Genomic DNA, 19,273 nt, shown 5'->3' with positions numbered 1-19,273 from the left:
ACATCCAAAAATTCTGCAGGTATAATTTTCTTTGTTTGGAAATTTAGTAGTTGTAGTGAATTTGTTGTCATTCCTTGGTGGGGCCATCTCTAAGAGATGGTCGTTTTTAGGTAATCACCAACATTTCGCATTCAATTTCCCACGCTGAACGCATACACGAACGAGCTGGAACATTTGCAGGGCATGAATGGTGAGGGAACAGCGTCAATATAAATAGGGATAAAAAAAGGATTTCTGATTGGCTCAATTGGAAAAAAATGCTTTTGTAATTGCAAATTCACTTTGGAACAACTTTATGCATTCAGAAGGATACACTTGTTCAAATTTCGGCTGCAGATACACGTACATATTTGACTACTTATCAATGTCTACGAATTGTGCAGATGATCAGATAACCTCCAGGGATTCATTCAGAATTTTAAAAATTGCAATTTACACCAAATGTAAATATAACTCTAGGGTGTATTTTTTTTTCTAGGTGTAAGAATCGGACTCACTTTGGTGAAGAGATACCATAATGGACTCATGACAGACCTGTATCAAAGTTGTGGTAGCACTAAATCAGGCATGCACATTCAAAATGTAAGGTTTTATCAAGAAAGGTGGCGTATTGCCCTACGGAAAATCCACTTATGTGAGTGTTTCAATAAGGATTTAGACTAATGATTGAATAACCTGGAAATCTGAAGGTTTACCTATGGACTAGTGCCTCTGAAAGGCTGTTAGTATTTTATTTTATTTTATTACGTTTTATATAGCGCGAACCAGGTCCTAGATCCTGAGGGATATCAGAGCGCTTTACAAAAGGATGAAAGGGAGAGTACTACTCCAGTAAAGAATGCCAAACATTTGTAGAGATGTATGACATTACAACGCATACTTTTACATCGCATGCTTTTACAACGCATACCATTACAATGCATAGTGCTTTGGGGCGCTGGATAGTGAATAGTTTAATTTACTATTCCAACTCCAGTCCCCGTGGATAGTAGGGAAGGTGTTGGATAGTAAATTAAATCTATTCCCTATCCTAGAGCGCCCCCAGCGCAATGCGTTGTAATGGTTTGCATTGTAAATACCGCGTTGTAAAGGCACTACGTTGTAAAAGTTGCGTTGTAAAGGTTGTACACCATTTGTAGTCACAAAAATCACATACAAGTTATACACAATGAGAAGAGAGGGAGAATACAGCTCCAGTAACGATATCATATACGAATACCAAACAGTTACAGTCACAATAATCACAGACAGGTGGTACACAGCAGTAATGAAATAAGCAGGTCAATAAAAGGCTGCTACGGGGGGAGGGGGGAGGAAAAGCCTTACATCCGAGAGGAGCATGGAGCACAAACACATTGAGGAGAGGTCAGCCCGACATGTCAGTGACCCTTCCCTAACCACACCAGCGTGTGAGTGTCAGGCTATCTTCCAAATTCCCTAAAGGCCACTGTATCTTGGTTTAGTGTAAGTATTTAAAATCCCCATTATAGAAATGTTTACACCTTCTACCAGTGGAAGAAACAAGAGCTTCATGCTTCAGATATTCTTTAAAAACCAATAAAAAGGGTGCGCGCGGCGGCGGCAAGATGGCCGCATCCTAGAGAAGCTCCGCAGAGTCGACGGCAGTATCTACCTGAAGGGGCCATTCTCCGCACTTGTTCTCGCCTGAAACTTGCGCTACGCGTGTCGGAAACCGCCGGGAGTGCTGTGGTGAGTTTCCGACCGCCGATATGCGCTGAGTGAGGCGCTTTCGTGCTTTTTGCTTTCCTGTCAGCTCTGTCGGCTGCAGGGCCCGCCATTTTGAGACCTCCGGATTATGTGCAATAATGCTCCTTCACGATGCGGCAGCAAATTGCTTTTAACTCCACATTTCTTCGATTATAATTGCAAATAGTGCATATAGCATTGCAACTCTTTCATCTTTTTTGGCCAAATATCTCTTTTTCCTTCTTTTAAATGCTGGGCTGCATTTTTTTGATGGTTTCATTGCTATTGTGGATGTTTTTTTTTCTTTTTTCTTTCATAATGGAATGCTTTTTGTCACAAGCAGTCCTACCTACAGTAGGCTATTTTTTCTACGAATAATAGACGTTCCATGGTCGGGTACACGGCACCTGAGGAGTATCCAAGCTTGAAGCAAATATATCTCAATTAATGATTGGACTACTTAATTTTATGACAAGCATCAGAGGCAGTCTACCCATCGCAAAAAATGTTATCTACAGTATGGTCATGCTCCTCTTTTTTTTACTACTGTGCGCTAATATTAGTATAATATTGGTGTACAAGTGTATTAGTGTACGCTAACCTGCCTCCTCGCTCACCTAGTTCTATGCATCAGACCTCTCTCAACTGCTTTTCTCGAGGTAATATTCTACATTTGACTTTTGCCATTGTACTCAACTGCTTTCTAACTTGTTATTCGTGCTCTGGTATTTTTGATTCCTCTGCATAGTACGGCCACTGCTCATAGTTTGGGTCGTCCACTATCACCTTGCGACTTTTGCCATCTGTATTATTGACCATGGATCCTTTGCAATCTACCAGGTCCCATTGTGCTCCAGGGTCTTCTTCCGGGGGACGTAAAGATTCTTCTGGGTCCAATAGCAAACGTCTGAAGAAAGACCCCTCTTCTCCACCTAGGTTTCCTCTTCCCATTACGTTGGAAGATATCATGGATGAGCTACGTCCATTCATGACAGATACAACTACTACTTTACAGAGGATCGAGAAAAAATGGTCTGGCCTAGACAAGAGATTATCAGATGTTGAACAAAAGGTGAGCGATGCTCAAGATGTTATTGCTAAAGTTGATTCTCTCACTAAGGAAGTACATCAACTTAAAAAGTCCACGGAGGATTTGGAAAACCGAAAGCGGCGCAATAACCTACGAATTTATGGAATTCCTGAAGGTTCTGAAGGAGCAGACATGATCTCTTTCTTAAAAACTCAAGTCTTCCAAATTGTTGGTCTCCCTAAAACAGCTGACTTTAATATTCAAAGAGCACACAGATTGGGGCCTCACAATTCATCTCCTAACACCAAACCAAGGGGTATAATTGCATATTTTTTACTCTATTCCGACCTAATGACTATACTTGCTGCAGCTAAACAACACAAGCAGATGTTATGGTCTGGCCACAAAATCTTTTTCTGTCAGGATGTATCAAAGCTCACCGCCAACAGACACAAGGAGTTCTTGGATCTTCGCCCAGCCTTAAGATCTATGAATGCATGCTATGGTCTCATACACCCATGTTTCTTCAAGGTAACTTATAAAGACAGATCATACTCCTTCGAGGATCCTGCTGATCTACGGAAGTTTATCCACACTCACCGAGACGAACATATGGACCTTGGCAAGCGTTAATTGTCTTGTTCGTCCCTTCTCACACATATCTAAAATTACTATTAATTGTTTAACGGTTTAATTACTTACTGTATTTCTTCATTTCAGGTTTCCCTTGTGCGCTAGTCGCAGATCCTATCCTCTACCATTTGTTTGTCCGTTTCTGTTTGATGTTACCCATCGATGTCTCTCCCTAGATTCTGGTAAGCTTTGTTTTTCCTTGTCCCATTGATCCATTAGTTTTGTAATGCTCTGTTTGGCATATTTTGTCCTTTCCTTTTTATTTGTATTTGATGCATATCGTCGTTCTCTGTCTAGACGTCCTCCTGGTGGTGTGGCCGTGTAGGTTCTTGTTCTCCGTCCCCTATCCCCCGCTAATGTTACTTGTTCTCTCTTTATTGTTGTTTATGACGGAAGCCCCTCGGCTTCTCGTCATCTCCTACTTTCTTTGGAAGTTAGGGCTCTCTTTCTCTTTTCTCTCCACTGTTTGTTTTTCCTCTTCTTCCTTTCTATTCTTCTTTCGTGCTATCTTTTCTATCTTTTCTCTTCAGTACTAGATCCCTTTTCTCTCTTCAAATTCTTTACTCTCTTGCTTTTCTTTGATATATTTGCACCACTTTACCCCCTGTTCCTTGGCAACGGTTTCTTCTTCAGCTTTCCTATTGTATCTTGGACTTTCCATTGTTGGTGGTTACAATCTCTTTCTTTTTTATACACTGTTACACTGCGCTTTTTCTTATCTTTAATTGCTTTCTCTAACTCGTCATTTTTTTCTCTTAACTGGTTTATGCTTTCTTTTCTACTTTATCTTCCTCTCCTCCAATGAATAGCCTTCGTATTATTTCATGGAATGTTAAGGGTCTCCGAAACCCTATCAAAAAGCAACGTATTTTATCTCATTTGGCTCGTCTAAAATGTCAAGTAGCTTTGTTGCAGGAAACCCATCTTTCCTTGCAGGATTTGTCTTCGCTACGTAAACATTGGGTAGGAGAAGCTTTCTGTTCTCCAGCTGCCAATAACAAAAATGGTGTTGTTATTTTATTTCACACATCGCTGTCTGTCCAAGTTCAAAATGAGATTTCTGACTCAAATAGTAGATGGTTATTTCTTGATAGTACTGTTAACAATGTTCACCTTTCCTTTTGTAATGTTTATGGACCCAATGGTGTAGATCTATCCTTTTGGAATGACTTTTCATCCCTTCTTTCCTCTCAAGTTACCGAAGATTTGATTGTTGGTGGTGATTGTAATCAACTTATGGATCCCTTTATAGACTGCAAATCACAAGCACGATATGTTCCAAATAAAATGCAAAAATCGTTTCATAAATCCTTCTCCTCCAGAGGCCTAGTGGACTCATGGAGAATATCCCACCCTCACTCTTTTGAATTCTCCTTTTTCTCTCCAGTTCACTTATCATACTCCCGTATCGACTACATATTTCTCTCACAACATGCTTTTCAATCCATGACTCCTTCTGAAATAGGCTCTATTCTTATCTCAGACCACGCTCCTATTATCCTTTATATGGACTATCCTTCCCCCACTCTTGCCTCACGACACTGGTGTTTTAATAACTCTTTACTTCTTGATCCCCTTTTCACCACCCACTTCACATCTTTTATGGATGAATTTTTTCGCAATAATTTAAATACTACCTCAGATTTTCACTTCATATGGGATGCTTTCAAAGCTGCTGCCCGAGGCTATATCATAGACTTGGTCTCCCGCAAAAATAAGGAAGCTCTTAACCATGCATCCCGCATACTTAAACAAATTAAGGATCTTGAACACCTTTATTTCACTACCAATTCACCAGATACTCTATCCTCCCTTATTAAAGCTAAGTTAGAATATAATAAACACTCGTGGGACTCCGCTTCCAATCATCTTCTCAAATTTATCGCTAAAATATATGGTGGTCGTAACAAAGCAGGTAAATCACTTGCAAATTATCTTAAAATCAAAAAACAGAAATCCAAGATTGTTGTAATTAAAGATTCTCAAGGAACCTCTCAATCTTCGGATGCCAAGATTCTTGATTGTTTTGTAAACTATTATTCCTCCCTTTATACACCTGAATCTAACTCTTCCCCTGACCAAATTGATTCCTTCTTTAATTCTATTCCTATATCTCATAATGCACTTGTTGATCTTTCTTCCCTTGATGTTCCCATTTCAGAAAAAGAGATCATAGTTACGCTCTCACTTTTACCTAAAGATAAAACTCCAGGCCCGGATGGCTTTAGTGTGCGTTTCTTTCTTCACTTTAAATCTGTTCTATTACCTCATCTACTTACTCTAATTAATCATTTCCTTACCATTGGTGAATCCAAAGGTTCCTTCACGCAGGCAATGCTCTGCCTCCTCCCTAAAAAAGATAAAGATCCCTCACTCTGTAAAAATTATAGACCCATTTCACTTATAAATACAGATTGCAAAATATATGCAAAATGTGTGGCTATTCGAATTAATAAAGTTCTTCCCGAACTAGGGAATATATATCAATCTGGCTTTGTTAAAGGTAGGTCTATTACCGATAACTCAAGAACCCTTCTGAATATCATACATCGGACGTATGACATTACAACGCATGCTTTTACCACGCATGCCTTTACAACGCGGTATTTACAATGCATGCCTTTACACCGCATAGCGCTTTGGGGTGCTGGATAGTGAATAGTTTAATTTACTATTCCAACTCCAGTCCCCGTGGATAGTAGGGAAGGTTTTGGATAGTAAATTAAATCTATTCCCTATCCTAGAGCGCCCCCCAGCGCAATGCGTTGTAATGGTTTGCGTTGTAAATACCGCGTTGTAAAGGCACTACGCTGTAAAAGTTGCGTTGTAAAGGTTGTTCACCCATACATCTCGCCTCTAAGATGGACTCTCCTATTGCCGCCATCACATTAGACACCGGAAAGGCTTTTGATCGCGTCAATTGGGACTTTATGTTTGGAGCGCTCAGATGGCATGGTTTCAGCCCACATATTCTTAAATATATACAACTACTATACTCCGCACCTGAAACTTCTATTTGGGTTAATGGTGCACAATCAGACTATTTTCCCCTTCATAGAGGAACTAGGCAAGGATGCCCTCTTTCTCCCCTCCTCTTTATCCTCGCTTTAGAACCCTTTCTAGAGAAAATTAAAAATTCTTCTTCCTATTCTGGATTCCACTATAAGGATGTAGAAATTAAATTCACTGCTTATGCAGACGACATTTTGCTTTATATATCTAACCCCACTGCTTTACTACCTGCACTTTTCTCTTTACTAAACGACTATTCCTTGGTTTTCGGTTATAAATTAAACTTCGATAAATCTGAAGTTCTCCCTCTTAACAAATTCTGCCTATCCCATATGTTTGAAGGTTCAGGATTTGAATGGAACCCCGGTTTTATTAAATGTTTAGGCATTCTCTATGCTAATACCACCAGAGAGACCATTAAAATCAATCATTCTGATATACTTAAAAAATTATCTTCTCTTATTGAACGCTGAACACCACTTTTCCTCTCTTGGTGGGGTAGATTAGCTACTATCAAAATGATGCTACTCCCAATTGTGAATTTCTACCTTTCTATGCTTCCTATTTCTCTTCCTCATTACTTTTTTAAATCCATTAATCGTATTCTAATGACATTTTTATGGAACAATCGCAAAGCTAGAATCTCCATTGTTCGCATCCAACAACCTAAAAATCTTGGTGGTGTGAATTTTCCCAACATTTCCCGTTTCCATTCTGCATTTACACTTAAACAGATTTGGCCCTTCCATACGGATACCTCTCCGTCCCCACTGACAGCTTGGAGCCCTGTAGAACTAGCACAACTTGCTCCCTTTTCATTCCTCACAGCTACTCGTCTATCTCAACCCCCTAATAGATTTACATTCCCTGTTTTTAAGCACTCCAAGGCTTTAGTGCTTTCACTTTTTCGATCCTTTCTGTCTCCTTCTACTCTTCACATACAGACCCCGATTTGGTACAACAAATTCCTTAAGATTAAGAACAGAGCACTTTTCTGGAAGAAAGGCATTATTACCTACGATCACTTGCTTGAAGATAACTCTTTAAGATCTCTTCAAGATCTACAAGACTCGTTTAATCTCTCAAACACACACTCTGCCCATTTTCTCTCACTCACACACACACACTCTCTTCCACTATTCTTCTGAATACTCCTCCCTCTGATGTTGTGCTTTCTCTTCCCCCCCCACCAGACTTTACCATTCCCCACAGAGCTTCAGCCATTTATAAGCTCCTCTCTCACTCCCTTACTACTCGATCCAAAACTAAGCTAGAACTCCTATGGGAAGTGGACCTTGCCCAAGAGTTTCCCATGACTGTTTGGGATGCTATTTGGTCTAAAATACACACAGTTTCCTGCTCCACTAGTACAACACAGACTTTTTATTTTTTTTACAATCGTCTCTTTTTCACCCCCGTAGACCTCTATAAATTTAAGTTATTAGACTCCAAAAAATGCTGGTCCTGCCCATGCGAACATAGTGATCTTCTTCATATGTTCTTTCACTGCCCTTTGGTCAAAGCTCTCTGGTCCCGTATTTGGTCTACACTTAACAGTATTTTGTCCACTGATGTCCCCTTTGAGATCATACATGTCTTCCTGGGGGGTTCTTCCCCTATTTGGAATGTTCAAAGCAATGTTCGTAAATGTATTGACCTTTTCATAGTAATCTCTTTTCAAATGATCACCACTAACTGGAAAGATACGTTCAAAATTATACATAATACTTGGTGGAACCTGTTATGTCAGCACCACAGACTTGATCGTACTTATGCTACAACTGTTCCACTATTAATTAAAAGAGATCTGTTATGGTTACCTTTAACTATACATCTCTCCAGACATACCCCTGATTTATAGTATTATTCTATGTTTTTCTTTCTCCTTTTGTTATTAGATATATTGGTATAGAATTTGAATTTTATTGTTGCCACCTTTCCCTCTTTTTTTCTTTTTCTTTCCCTCTTTTCCCCTTATTGAAACTTTCCATAAATAGCTACTTTCATTTGTATAATTATATTCCCCCTCTTTTGGGGTTAGTTGTTTTAATTATTTGTGTTTTTCAGATTTTTCATGTATCTTGATATTATTTCCTTTTGGAATGATGTTTTACATTGTTTTATCTTTGTTCAATAAAGCTTTCTAAACCAAAAAAAAAAACAATAAAAATTCATTGGACTATTTATACGCCTTCTTGCAATGGTCACTCAGACATGTGAAAATGATTTTGTGTATAGGGTCCATCTAGTGAAGAGAAAAAGACAAGGGCCCAGAATGTCCATTTGTTGGAGGATGCAAAGCTGGGTTTCGAGTGACTGGATGCGCATTTTAATGCTACATCCTGATTCCACTCTCTGGGCCTTTCTGGCTCAGGATTCATTTATTGGGGAGTTTCATAAAGTGATGGATGTGTACTCTTCAAGCCACTACAGAGCACTGAAGGGTAAAAGACAGAGTTCAAAGAATGGTGTCGACAGAGGTGGTACAGACCACATGAGGGGGAGGTCGTGCGCCCCTACTTTGGGTCAGCTCTCCTCAAGGCACATGCTCAAATGGATGAATGAATGCAGTGTTTCATCTTTAGGAGTTTTCTGGGCTGTAGGTGGCTGGACTCCTTACTTATTCTGGGGTTTAAAGCATTCCAGAGTTAGAACCCGGATTCTACAAAGAACTTCCCCTGTGCTTTTGTCGTTTGAAGGTACACAGTTGAATAGGATGCATCCCTTTATTTATTTATTTATTTATTTATTTGTGCGATTTTATATAGCGCGAACTTTACCCGAAGGTGTCAGAGCGCTTTACATAGGACCCAGTTTCAAACATAAGGACTGAAGGTTACAAGCGGCAAATTTTTGACTTGCATTAGAACCAGTTGAAGGTAGTGTGGGGCCAGCCTCTATTTATATAGTGCTTAGTACCAGCATTTAGCTTGTTTCTCAACACTCCCCTTACATTTTCGTGTGCGAACTCAGGTTAAAGGGGCATAGCTGTCTATGCTGCAGTAGGTGCAGTGGCACTGAGACCAGAGGCCTGATGGGCCCACTGAACCCTGATTATTGCTGTATTTTACTATCCAAATAGCAGTCAGGGAGTCATTGTCCTTGCTTGCACTAGGGCCCATGGCAACCTTGCTACACTACTGGTTCTACAGTGTGACGTGGCAGCTAGACCATCTATTCCCCTTGCCCTCAGAGCTGGCATGTGGCATCTTCCCGGTCTGTGCCTGCACTACATCTGGATTCACTGAACTGTTGCTTTTGACACCAGCTGGCTTGAGTTAGAGGCTGTTCCTGTTCCTTCAGCTACATGATTTTCGGGGTCAACGGACATATACTTGGGACCACTGGAATTATGTGGCACAGGAGGACCAAATGATGCGGTTGGGTTGACAAAATTATGTGGCAAGAAAAGGCAATTTGTGCTACCTAATGCAGCACATTTTGTAATAGTATTGCCTCATAACTTGCTCATTTTTCCACACGTTAACACTGTCTGGTCAAAGGTTTCATCTCGTTAGTACCAGTTTAACAACAAACTACAGTATTAAGCAACAAAAGATGACCAGTCAACCTTTACATAGAGCCTCCCACTGCGCGGCAACACGGGTCGCTGCAATTTTAGTAACTTTTGATACGCTTTTTATGTCTAAGTCTGCAGATGATGGATTCTGTGGCAAATCGATAATTATGCAGAAGACGCCACAGCCGCAGAATCTATAATTCCAGTTGCCCTGCATACACACTCAATTTAAAATTTTGTGAAACAGATGTGGCTTCTAAAGCCGTTTAAAATCAACCGGCGACCATCCACCTCAGGCCCTTCGCCCCACCTCCCTAGAATGGGCTTCCCAAAAAGCTTGCAAAGTGTGGTCGCCACTGCCCTCTCTGGTTTGGATAGCCTCTTTCCACGTCTGCTCTTCTCTATTACAAATCATCCATATCAATTTAGTAAGTCAGCTTGATTCAGTGGAAGCAAACCAAGACTACAGGTCCCAGAATGCATCGGGTTGAAAAGTAAAGTCCAGGACTGAAAACATGGTACCCTTAGGAGACAGTGAATCTATTTCCAAACAACCAAAATACTGCACTTAAAAAACAATTTGAAAGCATATTTATTCCAATGAGTCTGCAGAGATATAATACAAACCCCCGCAGGGCCCAGCTCTTAGTATGTTCTCAGACCCCCACTTACTTCCTTGAATTCCTGGATTTGCGTCTGCTCGAACATGGAGAACACGTTGGAGTTCGCGCCACCCGCTCTCTTCTTCGCCTTTTTTGATGCCTGTGGAATAAAACACGTGAGTACTGGGAAGGCTGCACAGCGGTACTGTTGTGTCAGTTCATTTACATAGCTATTTAGGTTAATTTACACGTGCACGGAACTCCGTGCAAATCTATGAATGATATCCTTGTGGTAGAACTAGTGGTGGGAAACTCAGTGCAAATCTATGAATGATATCTATGTGGTAGAACAAGCGGTACGGAACTCAGTGCAAATGATACCCATGTGGTAGAACAAGCGGTAAGGAACTCAGTGCAAATCTATGAATGATATCCAAGTGGTAAAACAAGCGGTACGGAACTCAGTGCAAACCTATGAATGATATCCATGTGGTAGAACTAGTGGTGGGAAACTCAGTGCAAATCTATGAATGATATCTATGTGGTAGAACAAGCGGTACGGAACTCAGAGCAAATGATACCCATGTGGTAGAACAAGCGGTAAGGAACTCAGTGCAAATCTATGAATGATATCCAAGTGGTAAAACAAGCGGTACGGAACTCAGTGCAAACCTATGAATGATATCCTTGTGGTAGAACTAGTGGTGGGAAACTCAGTGCAAATCTATGAATGATATCTATGTGGTAGAACAAGCGGTACGGAACTCAGTGCAAATGATACCCATGTGGTAGAACAAGCGGTAAGGAACTCAGTGCAAATCTATGAATTGTATCCAAGTGGTAAAACAAGCGGTACGGAACTCAGTGCAAACCTATGAATGATATCCATGTGGTAGAACTAGTGGTGCGAAACTCAGTGCAAATCTAAGAATGATAGCCATGTGGTAGAACAAGTGGTAGGGAACTGAGTGCAAATCTATGAATTATATCCATGGTGTAGAACAAGTGGTACGGAACTCAGTGTAAATCTATGAATGATATCCATGTGGTAGAACTAGCGGTACGGAACTCAGTGCAAATCTATGAATGATATCCATGGTGTAGAACTAGTGGTACGGAACTCAGTGCAAATCTATGAATGATATCCTTGTGGTAGAACAAGCGGTACGGAACTCAGTGCAAATCTATGAATGATATCCATGGTGTAGAACCAGTGGTACGGAACTCAGTGCAAATCTATGAATGATATGCATGTGGTAGAACAAGCGGTGCGGAACTGAGTGCAAATCTATGACTGATATCCTTGTGGTAGAACTAGTGTTACAGGTAAGTACCGTTCTGTTATACAAAAACACCCACGAGTAACTAGGGCGCTGTCAATGCCACATGTCATTCAATAGTTCATCATCCTGCACCTGCATTTCTGTGTATGAGGATTGCACCCCCATCGCACTGTGCAGGAAGCGGCAAATAGCACTTCAAGGGTGCACAGACATGCAAGTATGAGAGGTGCCTCACCCACAGCTCTCAGCTCCTATCTGAAAGAACTGCATTCTGTAGAACTGGTGTGACTGGTAACTACCTACCACCTCTCAGCTTCTTGGGGCCTGCACATGGGGTGTTCGGTATCAATGCTCAGCAGTAACGAGAGGTCTGTGCATGGGGGTGGCCTCATCATGGCCCCCACGTTTTCACCCAGCATTCTTTTCTATGTAAAATTCTAATACTTGAGTCATAGTGTTACAGGTGAGTTACCTTATCTCTTATTGGTTAACAATTATGAGTTCCCATCATGCCGCAGCTCGAGCCTTGAGCCAGTCTGTAAAGATAACCAATAAATGAGAATGGAAAGTTTCTTAATGCAATATGCTACTTACAAAAGGCGAGGGCGAGGAGGGTAAACCATTCCTGCTTCTTGCATCGATTCAATCCCAACAAGCAAAGTTGTGTGAGCCAACCCCACCCTAACACACAATTTATACTCAGGGTTGGATTGGGATTGAAAATCGGCCCGGGCACGCAAAAAAAAAAAAAAAAATCGGCCCACATTTGCATGATCACTCCTCAAATCACTGGTGTAATCTTAGAAAAAAACTTTAGGAGGGGGTAAAAAAAATGCACGCCTTAGTTTACACTGGTGAAACAAGTGAGGCCACTTCTACTCAGGCCCCCTGCCCCCGCTCAGTATGTGCACACATTAATGAGCCGCCCCGCGAGACAAAGGGAGTGACACCTCTGATAAACGGAGGTAATGAGTGCCCATTCGCCTTTAGAAAGGCCACTCAGACACCCACTGGGCCGCTGGCTATTTTCGAACAATAGAGACAGCGCCCGAATAGCCCCCCAGACTGCTCAAAAAAGCAGCCCACAGCAGAACTCGGACACCGGCCCATCGGGCATTGCCCGAATGCCCGCGTTACCAATCCGACGCTGTGTTATACTGAATTAATATATCATCCGCACGACTCAACTGAGCTCCAGACGCCCACTGTGAAAAGCCTTGTTTCAAGGGAGGACTGGCTTGTTAGGAAATGGAAAGAGATCCCAATAGAATGGTGCTTGTGAAAGACCGGTGGGGCTGGGGCAGAGTCGGTACAGCACCAGGTAAACCCCTACAAACGACTGACAGACACAACGCCAGCCGTAACTGCCTTTTGGAAACAGCCCTGATGTTGAGGCAGCCTGGTTTTGCCTCGTTCCAAATCACTTTAAAATCCTACCTATTCGGCAACATATGAAGCACAGTCTTTGCTAAACTTGGCCTTTCAGACACCATTAGGCCTTTGTTAGAAGCACGCAAAATGCTCCCACACTGTACAGTCTGCAAACTTTTCCAAGTCTCACTTTAAATTATAAGCAAATTGTCAGTGAGAGCGCGCGCTCCTCTGCCGAAACAACAGTCCCAGCTGTAACTAAGGCTGTTTTTCACAGAATTTATTTTTTATAACACCTGAGCATGAATAAATTCATTCGGGGAACTGTCGGCCTGGCTTCTTGGGATGTTCTACGGTTACAAGAAAGTATGAGATTTTTCTAAGAACACTTGGATGTTGGGGAGCGATATGGGTGAAACATTATGTGGCATGCGAGTTTCCTGCTGCTACTCAATAAGCTAAACGAAAAAATGCCCTCTGTTCATCTGTAAATATATACATCACCTCTTTATGCATAAAAGAAATGTGTAACACCTGCATTTGCATTCATATAAGCATATTTATCAGGTATATTAGAATAAGCAGTTCTAAGCCATAAAATGTACACATAGCATAAAACTATAGATTGTCATTACATACCTATAGATACACCATCAACATAGGTACGATTATCAACACCCACAAATATATGTTCACACAAGTACATATCACCAAAATACACGTTAATATACAACAAAATTTTACAACATATAAAATATATATCATAAAGATAAACACGGGTATCACCATGTAAAATATCATATCACCGTATGGAACATTTTAGGACCCATTCTTCTGCTCATACATGAAAGACATTTTGAGACACCGAGGAGCAGATTATTATATTTTACACAACGTAGTGCAGCAACCAAAGTTGCAACACTTCGTTGCACAAAGGGAAAAAAGCAGTACAGAGCTATACATATTATAATAAAATGTCTTGCTGCTGCTCACTATCCCTGCGCTGGCGCACAAATAAGATACCTGGAGCCACGCACAACCTTCGCACCACAATGCAGAGGTGTGTGCGTGCTGTCTAGAATTCCCTTCCAGTACAGAATCCTATGCCTCGACAAATTCTTAGAGGTTTCACACATTGCAGGTGTGCTGTAAAGTGCAGCACACATGCAATGTATGGAAAATTTAGAATAATGAAAAAATTTCTCCTCATTTGCGCCTGCTTCAAGTAGTAGTTCATGTATGAGGCAAAGTCTGGTCTAGCTATTTTGGTAGATTAGAATTTGCATAAAAAAACTATGAGTGCTTGCAGTGATCCACCAAATGTACACCCAAGTAACACCTCCTTGACACAAAGTGCCATAAAACAGCCAAATCAGAACAGAGCACTACTTGCGTTAAGACAAAAGCATAATTTCATAGCAAATGGCCCGCAGCAAATCCTTAGTAAATCTGCCCACCATTTTATCACCATATAGCGCTGCTATACCATCCTAACTGTGGCAGGCACTTTAGAAACGTTGTTAAAATAAATAAATATCACCACATAGAAAAAATATGTCTACCATCAACATACACTACATTATAAGTATCACATGAGGAACCTGGATAAGCATGTATCGGCGCAAGTAAATCACATGCTGTAAAGTATGAAACAAAAAATTACGACACAGGTGCATATACTGCAAGCACCTCCACTTTCACTGCTATTTCCTTCCTGCACCTCCAGCACCCTTTTCTGTCTGTGCCTGCTGACAATGGAACCCAGTCTACCCTTCCCATCATGGCCGACGGTGGTTACAATGAGAGCTGGAGCGCCTCAGCCCAGGCCTGGCCCTTCTCCCGGGACTGGCGCGGTTGGTCGCATGTCCTCCCATCAGAGAGTGCTTACCATTGTTCCGCCGGTGCGTGGAGAGACAAGTGTTACTGCAAGAGGAATTCCAAACTGCGCTTCCCCAGCGCCCCGCGCCCGGACAATAAATACTGCGCGCGCCCCGGGTTATAAATACACTTGTGCCCGCTTTTGGCAGTGGTAGGTAAGTCAGCCTCCCTCCCCCAGGACCAGCCCCCGAGGCCGTTGTCTCTCGTTCCGAATAGCGGCGGGGTGCAGTCCAGCCGATGACATCCGAGACAATGCAGTTGTGAATGTTAATGGAGGCCCGGGTGCCAGGCCGGAGCCCGCGGGTAAGATGTTGACAGAGGCCTTGGGGTCTGTGCCACGCAGCAGGCTGGCAGCTCTATATATACCTGTTTGTCTGAGGTGTGGGCCGGGCGGGAGGAAGAAACCAACTGGACCATACCTCAAAGCCGCCTCTTGAAATTGTTGGTCCAAGTGGAAATCCTGAGTCTGCAAAGACATCTTTTGCAAAAAAACATATTTTTCAAAATATATGCTTCCATCATCTGAAATTAAGAAAAATATGTTTGCATACAAATCGACCTTCATTTAATTCTTAAATTCAGCCAAACTCATTTGATATATATTTTAGTACCTGGTACGATCCGCTATTCTATATCCAGCTGAGGATAATTGAGAGCTAATGCTTGATGGGGTAAAGCGCGGATCGAAGTTTTTGTAGGGAGATACTTCAAGTTTTGGTTGCCTCATTTTTTGAATCAAGGAGGTCTGATTTTGAGGTTGGCAGTGGTTTGGCGTCGTGAACCCCCCATCTGCTTTGGCAGCTGGAGCGGGTGTGTGGCTCCTTATGGGCCTCCTCTGTCTGCAGCTCGGCAGACACAATCTCATAATTAACAACAACTGTAAAAAACAGAGTGTCAATAGATGAGCAAGCGGGGGCAAGAAACAACAAAAGATGGGTAAATGGAAGAAGGAACGAATATTGAATGGAACGGAGGATGAATGGAAGAAGAGAAGGATGAGTAGGTGGATGAATCAGTGGATGGATGAATGAGTGGGTGGGTCAATGTGTGGGTATATGGAAGAATGTGTGAAAGAATTAGTGAATGGATAGGTGGATAGACAGGTGAAAGGATGTGAGAGGAAAGGAATGGATGGATGGATGGACGGATAAGTGGATGGACAGATGAAAGGATGGTAGAGTAAAGGGATGGATGAATCGGTGAATGGACAGGTCAAAGGTTGGCAGAGAAAAGGGATACATGGATATGTGGATAGACAGATGAAAGGAAAGCAGAGTAAATGGATGATAGTTGTGTGGATCGTTTTGGGTGGGTGGGTGGATGGATGGATGGCAGAGTAGGATTGATGGAACGGGGCAAAGTTGAATGATCGATAAAAAATTGAATGGCTGTACGATTGTAAAGGTGAAACAGTGGATATCAGTGTGTGACTGGAAGTTTGAACAAATGGACATGTAAATGCCTGGATGGAAGAGATAGGGGAGCTCTTCTAGAGAGGGGTCGGCTCATTTGCTTTGTGCCATCAGAGCTCTTATTTCAAAGTGGAGGTACTTTAATTTTCTGGTTACTACTCCCTTGGTTTGGCAGAATGAAATTTTGCAATAAATTGCCAAAGTGTCCGCCCTTCCGATGGCCCGCGCTTGGAAACCCCCAATCATTGGGAGGCAAGGGGAAGAGAGCAAAGGGCGCCTAACTCCAGCTCTTTCACGTGTTACTAGCTGAGACTAGAGAAGACTAGGGGCCATATGTATCATAGAAATTTGCATTCGCAAAGGCTGAAATTCGCAGAATTTTGGCCTTTGCGAATATGAATTTGCTAAATGGGATGTATGAATGAAAATCCGGTGCAAAATAAGGAATCGCAAATTAAAGGAATCGCAAACTTTGCGATTCCTTAAATGCAATGTATGAAGTTTAAAAAAATTGCTAATTGTCCCTAAGGAATCGCAAATTACCACCAACTTCAAGTTGGTGGTAATTTGCGAATTTCTTGAAAAATGCCAATTTTTTCATTTTTCAAATTGCCATGTGACGCACATACATGCCCTTAGGGCATGTATGTTCACCACATGTGCACCCATGCTTATTTCAGGGGTGCAACAGGGTGTCCTTTGGACACCCCTGCACCCTTGAAATTATTCTCAATTTGCGATTAGCAAATTGCGAATCGCAAATTGAGAATAAATTCCCGTTCCTTCCTATGGGCCTCCTGGCCCATAGAAATGAATGGGAAAGTATTCCTTAATACGAATTCGCAATTTGTGAAATTCTCAATTAAAGAATATCAAGAAATCGCGAAAAAATTGCGACTTTCTTGATACATACCAATTAGCGATTCTGAAATAGCGATTTCTTAAAAATCGCTATTACACAATCGCTAATTGGTACCTTGATACATATGGCCCTTAGAGATGTAGTGTGTATGAACTCACCTGTAGTGTTTGCATCGGGACTGTGGACTTTCTCGGGACCGGACCCAGGTACCCAACATTGCACAAATGCATCCATAATACAACACTACGTTCCGAGAAGCCACTGTGTTCCTAAATGAAACCGGAGTTTAACCAATTTAAGCAATTTCCAGTCCCAGGATATATTGTGACCTCAAAGAGGCTGACACTCTGCTGTTCAAGGAGCCCCACTGTGTGCACATTCACACCGAGTCTAACCACCTCTGCGTCAGAAGGCGTGCACCCCAGCCTTTCTTCATGCACCCACCCCTTCAAACCGGAGCACTCCCTGAGGGGTGCGCGGCACGATCGGCTCCATTATGACTCTGGGTGAGTGAGGTACAGCTCGACCTGGTTACAACAGTATTTCGCACCGGATGTCTGGAATATGAACACCCGGCCCGAGTTTCCTGTTCAGATAATCTGGACAATAAAATTACATAACAATTGGCCTGCAGTCCGGTCCTCAGGCTGCTCGCTCCTATGGGGGCGCAGAACACCGCCCCCACCCCACCAGCCCATATTCTATTTTGTCTCCTGACGCCTTCCATACTTCTCTCCCGCCGCCCCTCTCCTGCACCAGGCCCCACTCACATTTACCACCTGCCCGGAGGCGGTTAGAAGGGCAGCATTCACTTGCATAGAAGGGAAATTCGGTGATTCTTGTTGAGAGAGCGCAAACTGACCTAAATGTATGAGTGCATCACACTTACCCGTAGTAAGCACAAATCATGAGGAGAAATGCCATGAGTGCTAGTAGTATCTGAAATTATATTCTGAATGTATAGCTAATGTAGAGATTTAAGTAGAAGTGGAACTAATACAGAAATGTGTGACACTATATGATTTTATTAGATGTGATTATTCCTGAATCCATGTCGTGTAGCTGCTAAAATGTAAGATGGCATGTGGTTAAACGCAGAACGTGGTAGGCCTCAGGGCCAGAGCTAGAAGGGAAGGGGAAGGTGTTTCTTTCCACGACATAGATTGAACTAATGTTTTGGTCATTGCATTAATGGGCCATGATTTATAGATGTGTTTACTGAATAATAGAATAAGAGTATTAACATGCTTTAATTAAATGAAGAAGTTGAATGCTATAATCATTATGAGAAATGTTGTAGGCCTGAAATGTTTTAACATTGATTTACACGTATTGGTCTGGGCCGAGAAATGTTGCGAACCTTTTTGGAAGTCTATGAGAGTTGGGTTCTTGGCTGCAGATGTCTGTCTGCAAGAGAGAAGGGAGGATCCGATTATAAATAATATGAATAGAGGTCTGTTCAGTAGACGGCCCAGACATGGAGGAGGGTTCCGGAATGTTTAAGGGGTATCAGCGGGCCGGAGAAGAGTCTGAGAAGCAAGGTCAACTCCAACGTATGAGGCCCAATACAAAGCAGCATGGAAAAAGCCAGAAGCTACACCACGTGAGGGGCGTCTCACGAGGGGCGTCTCAAATGTTGTTGACTGTTTTGTATTAGGGACAGCACCCCTGGGTGGAGTTAGAGCAGATGCCTGAGGACCCTTTAGAGAGCGGATGGGTAGGCAGAGAGGGGTCATGACTGGAGAACTATAGGTTTTTCACCAAGAGACTAAGAGTGAGTGACTTCCCTTGGGGGTCATTCACTGCTGACACCTTTTGTTAGGTTGAGACTTGGTTAAGTAGGGATACCATCTAGAGCAGGGTAGGGACAGCCTAACCTGTGTGTTTTCCTCCAACTTAAATGAAGGAGAGATCTCAATATGCGTCAATGCTGATAGCTTTATTATTCTTAGAACTTGTGCTG

The 19,273-nt window shown here is 42.2% G+C and overlaps 1 protein-coding gene across 1 annotated transcript in view; it reads right to left on the bottom strand.

The window, feature by feature from the left end:
- Positions 1 to 15,124, bottom strand: part of MYL2 (myosin light chain 2) — a 35,701-nt gene extending 20,577 nt beyond the window's left edge. The window contains exons 1-2 of the mRNA XM_078667474.1: positions 15,047 to 15,124; positions 10,575 to 10,664 (exon numbers count right to left, since the gene is read on the bottom strand). Coding sequence (XP_078523600.1) covers positions 10,575 to 10,664; positions 15,047 to 15,049 — 93 coding nt within the window. The 5' untranslated portion in view covers positions 15,050 to 15,124. The remainder of the gene's footprint in view (positions 1 to 10,574; positions 10,665 to 15,046) is intronic.
- Between the last annotated feature and the right edge of the window lie 4,149 nt (positions 15,125 to 19,273).

Source organism: Lissotriton helveticus, chromosome 11 (assembly GCF_964261635.1).
Source record: "Lissotriton helveticus chromosome 11, aLisHel1.1, whole genome shotgun sequence".
NCBI lineage: Eukaryota > Metazoa > Chordata > Amphibia > Caudata > Salamandridae > Lissotriton > Lissotriton helveticus.
The sequence above is the reverse complement of the archived record's forward strand: the minus strand, read 5'-3'. Positions and strand labels throughout refer to the sequence as shown.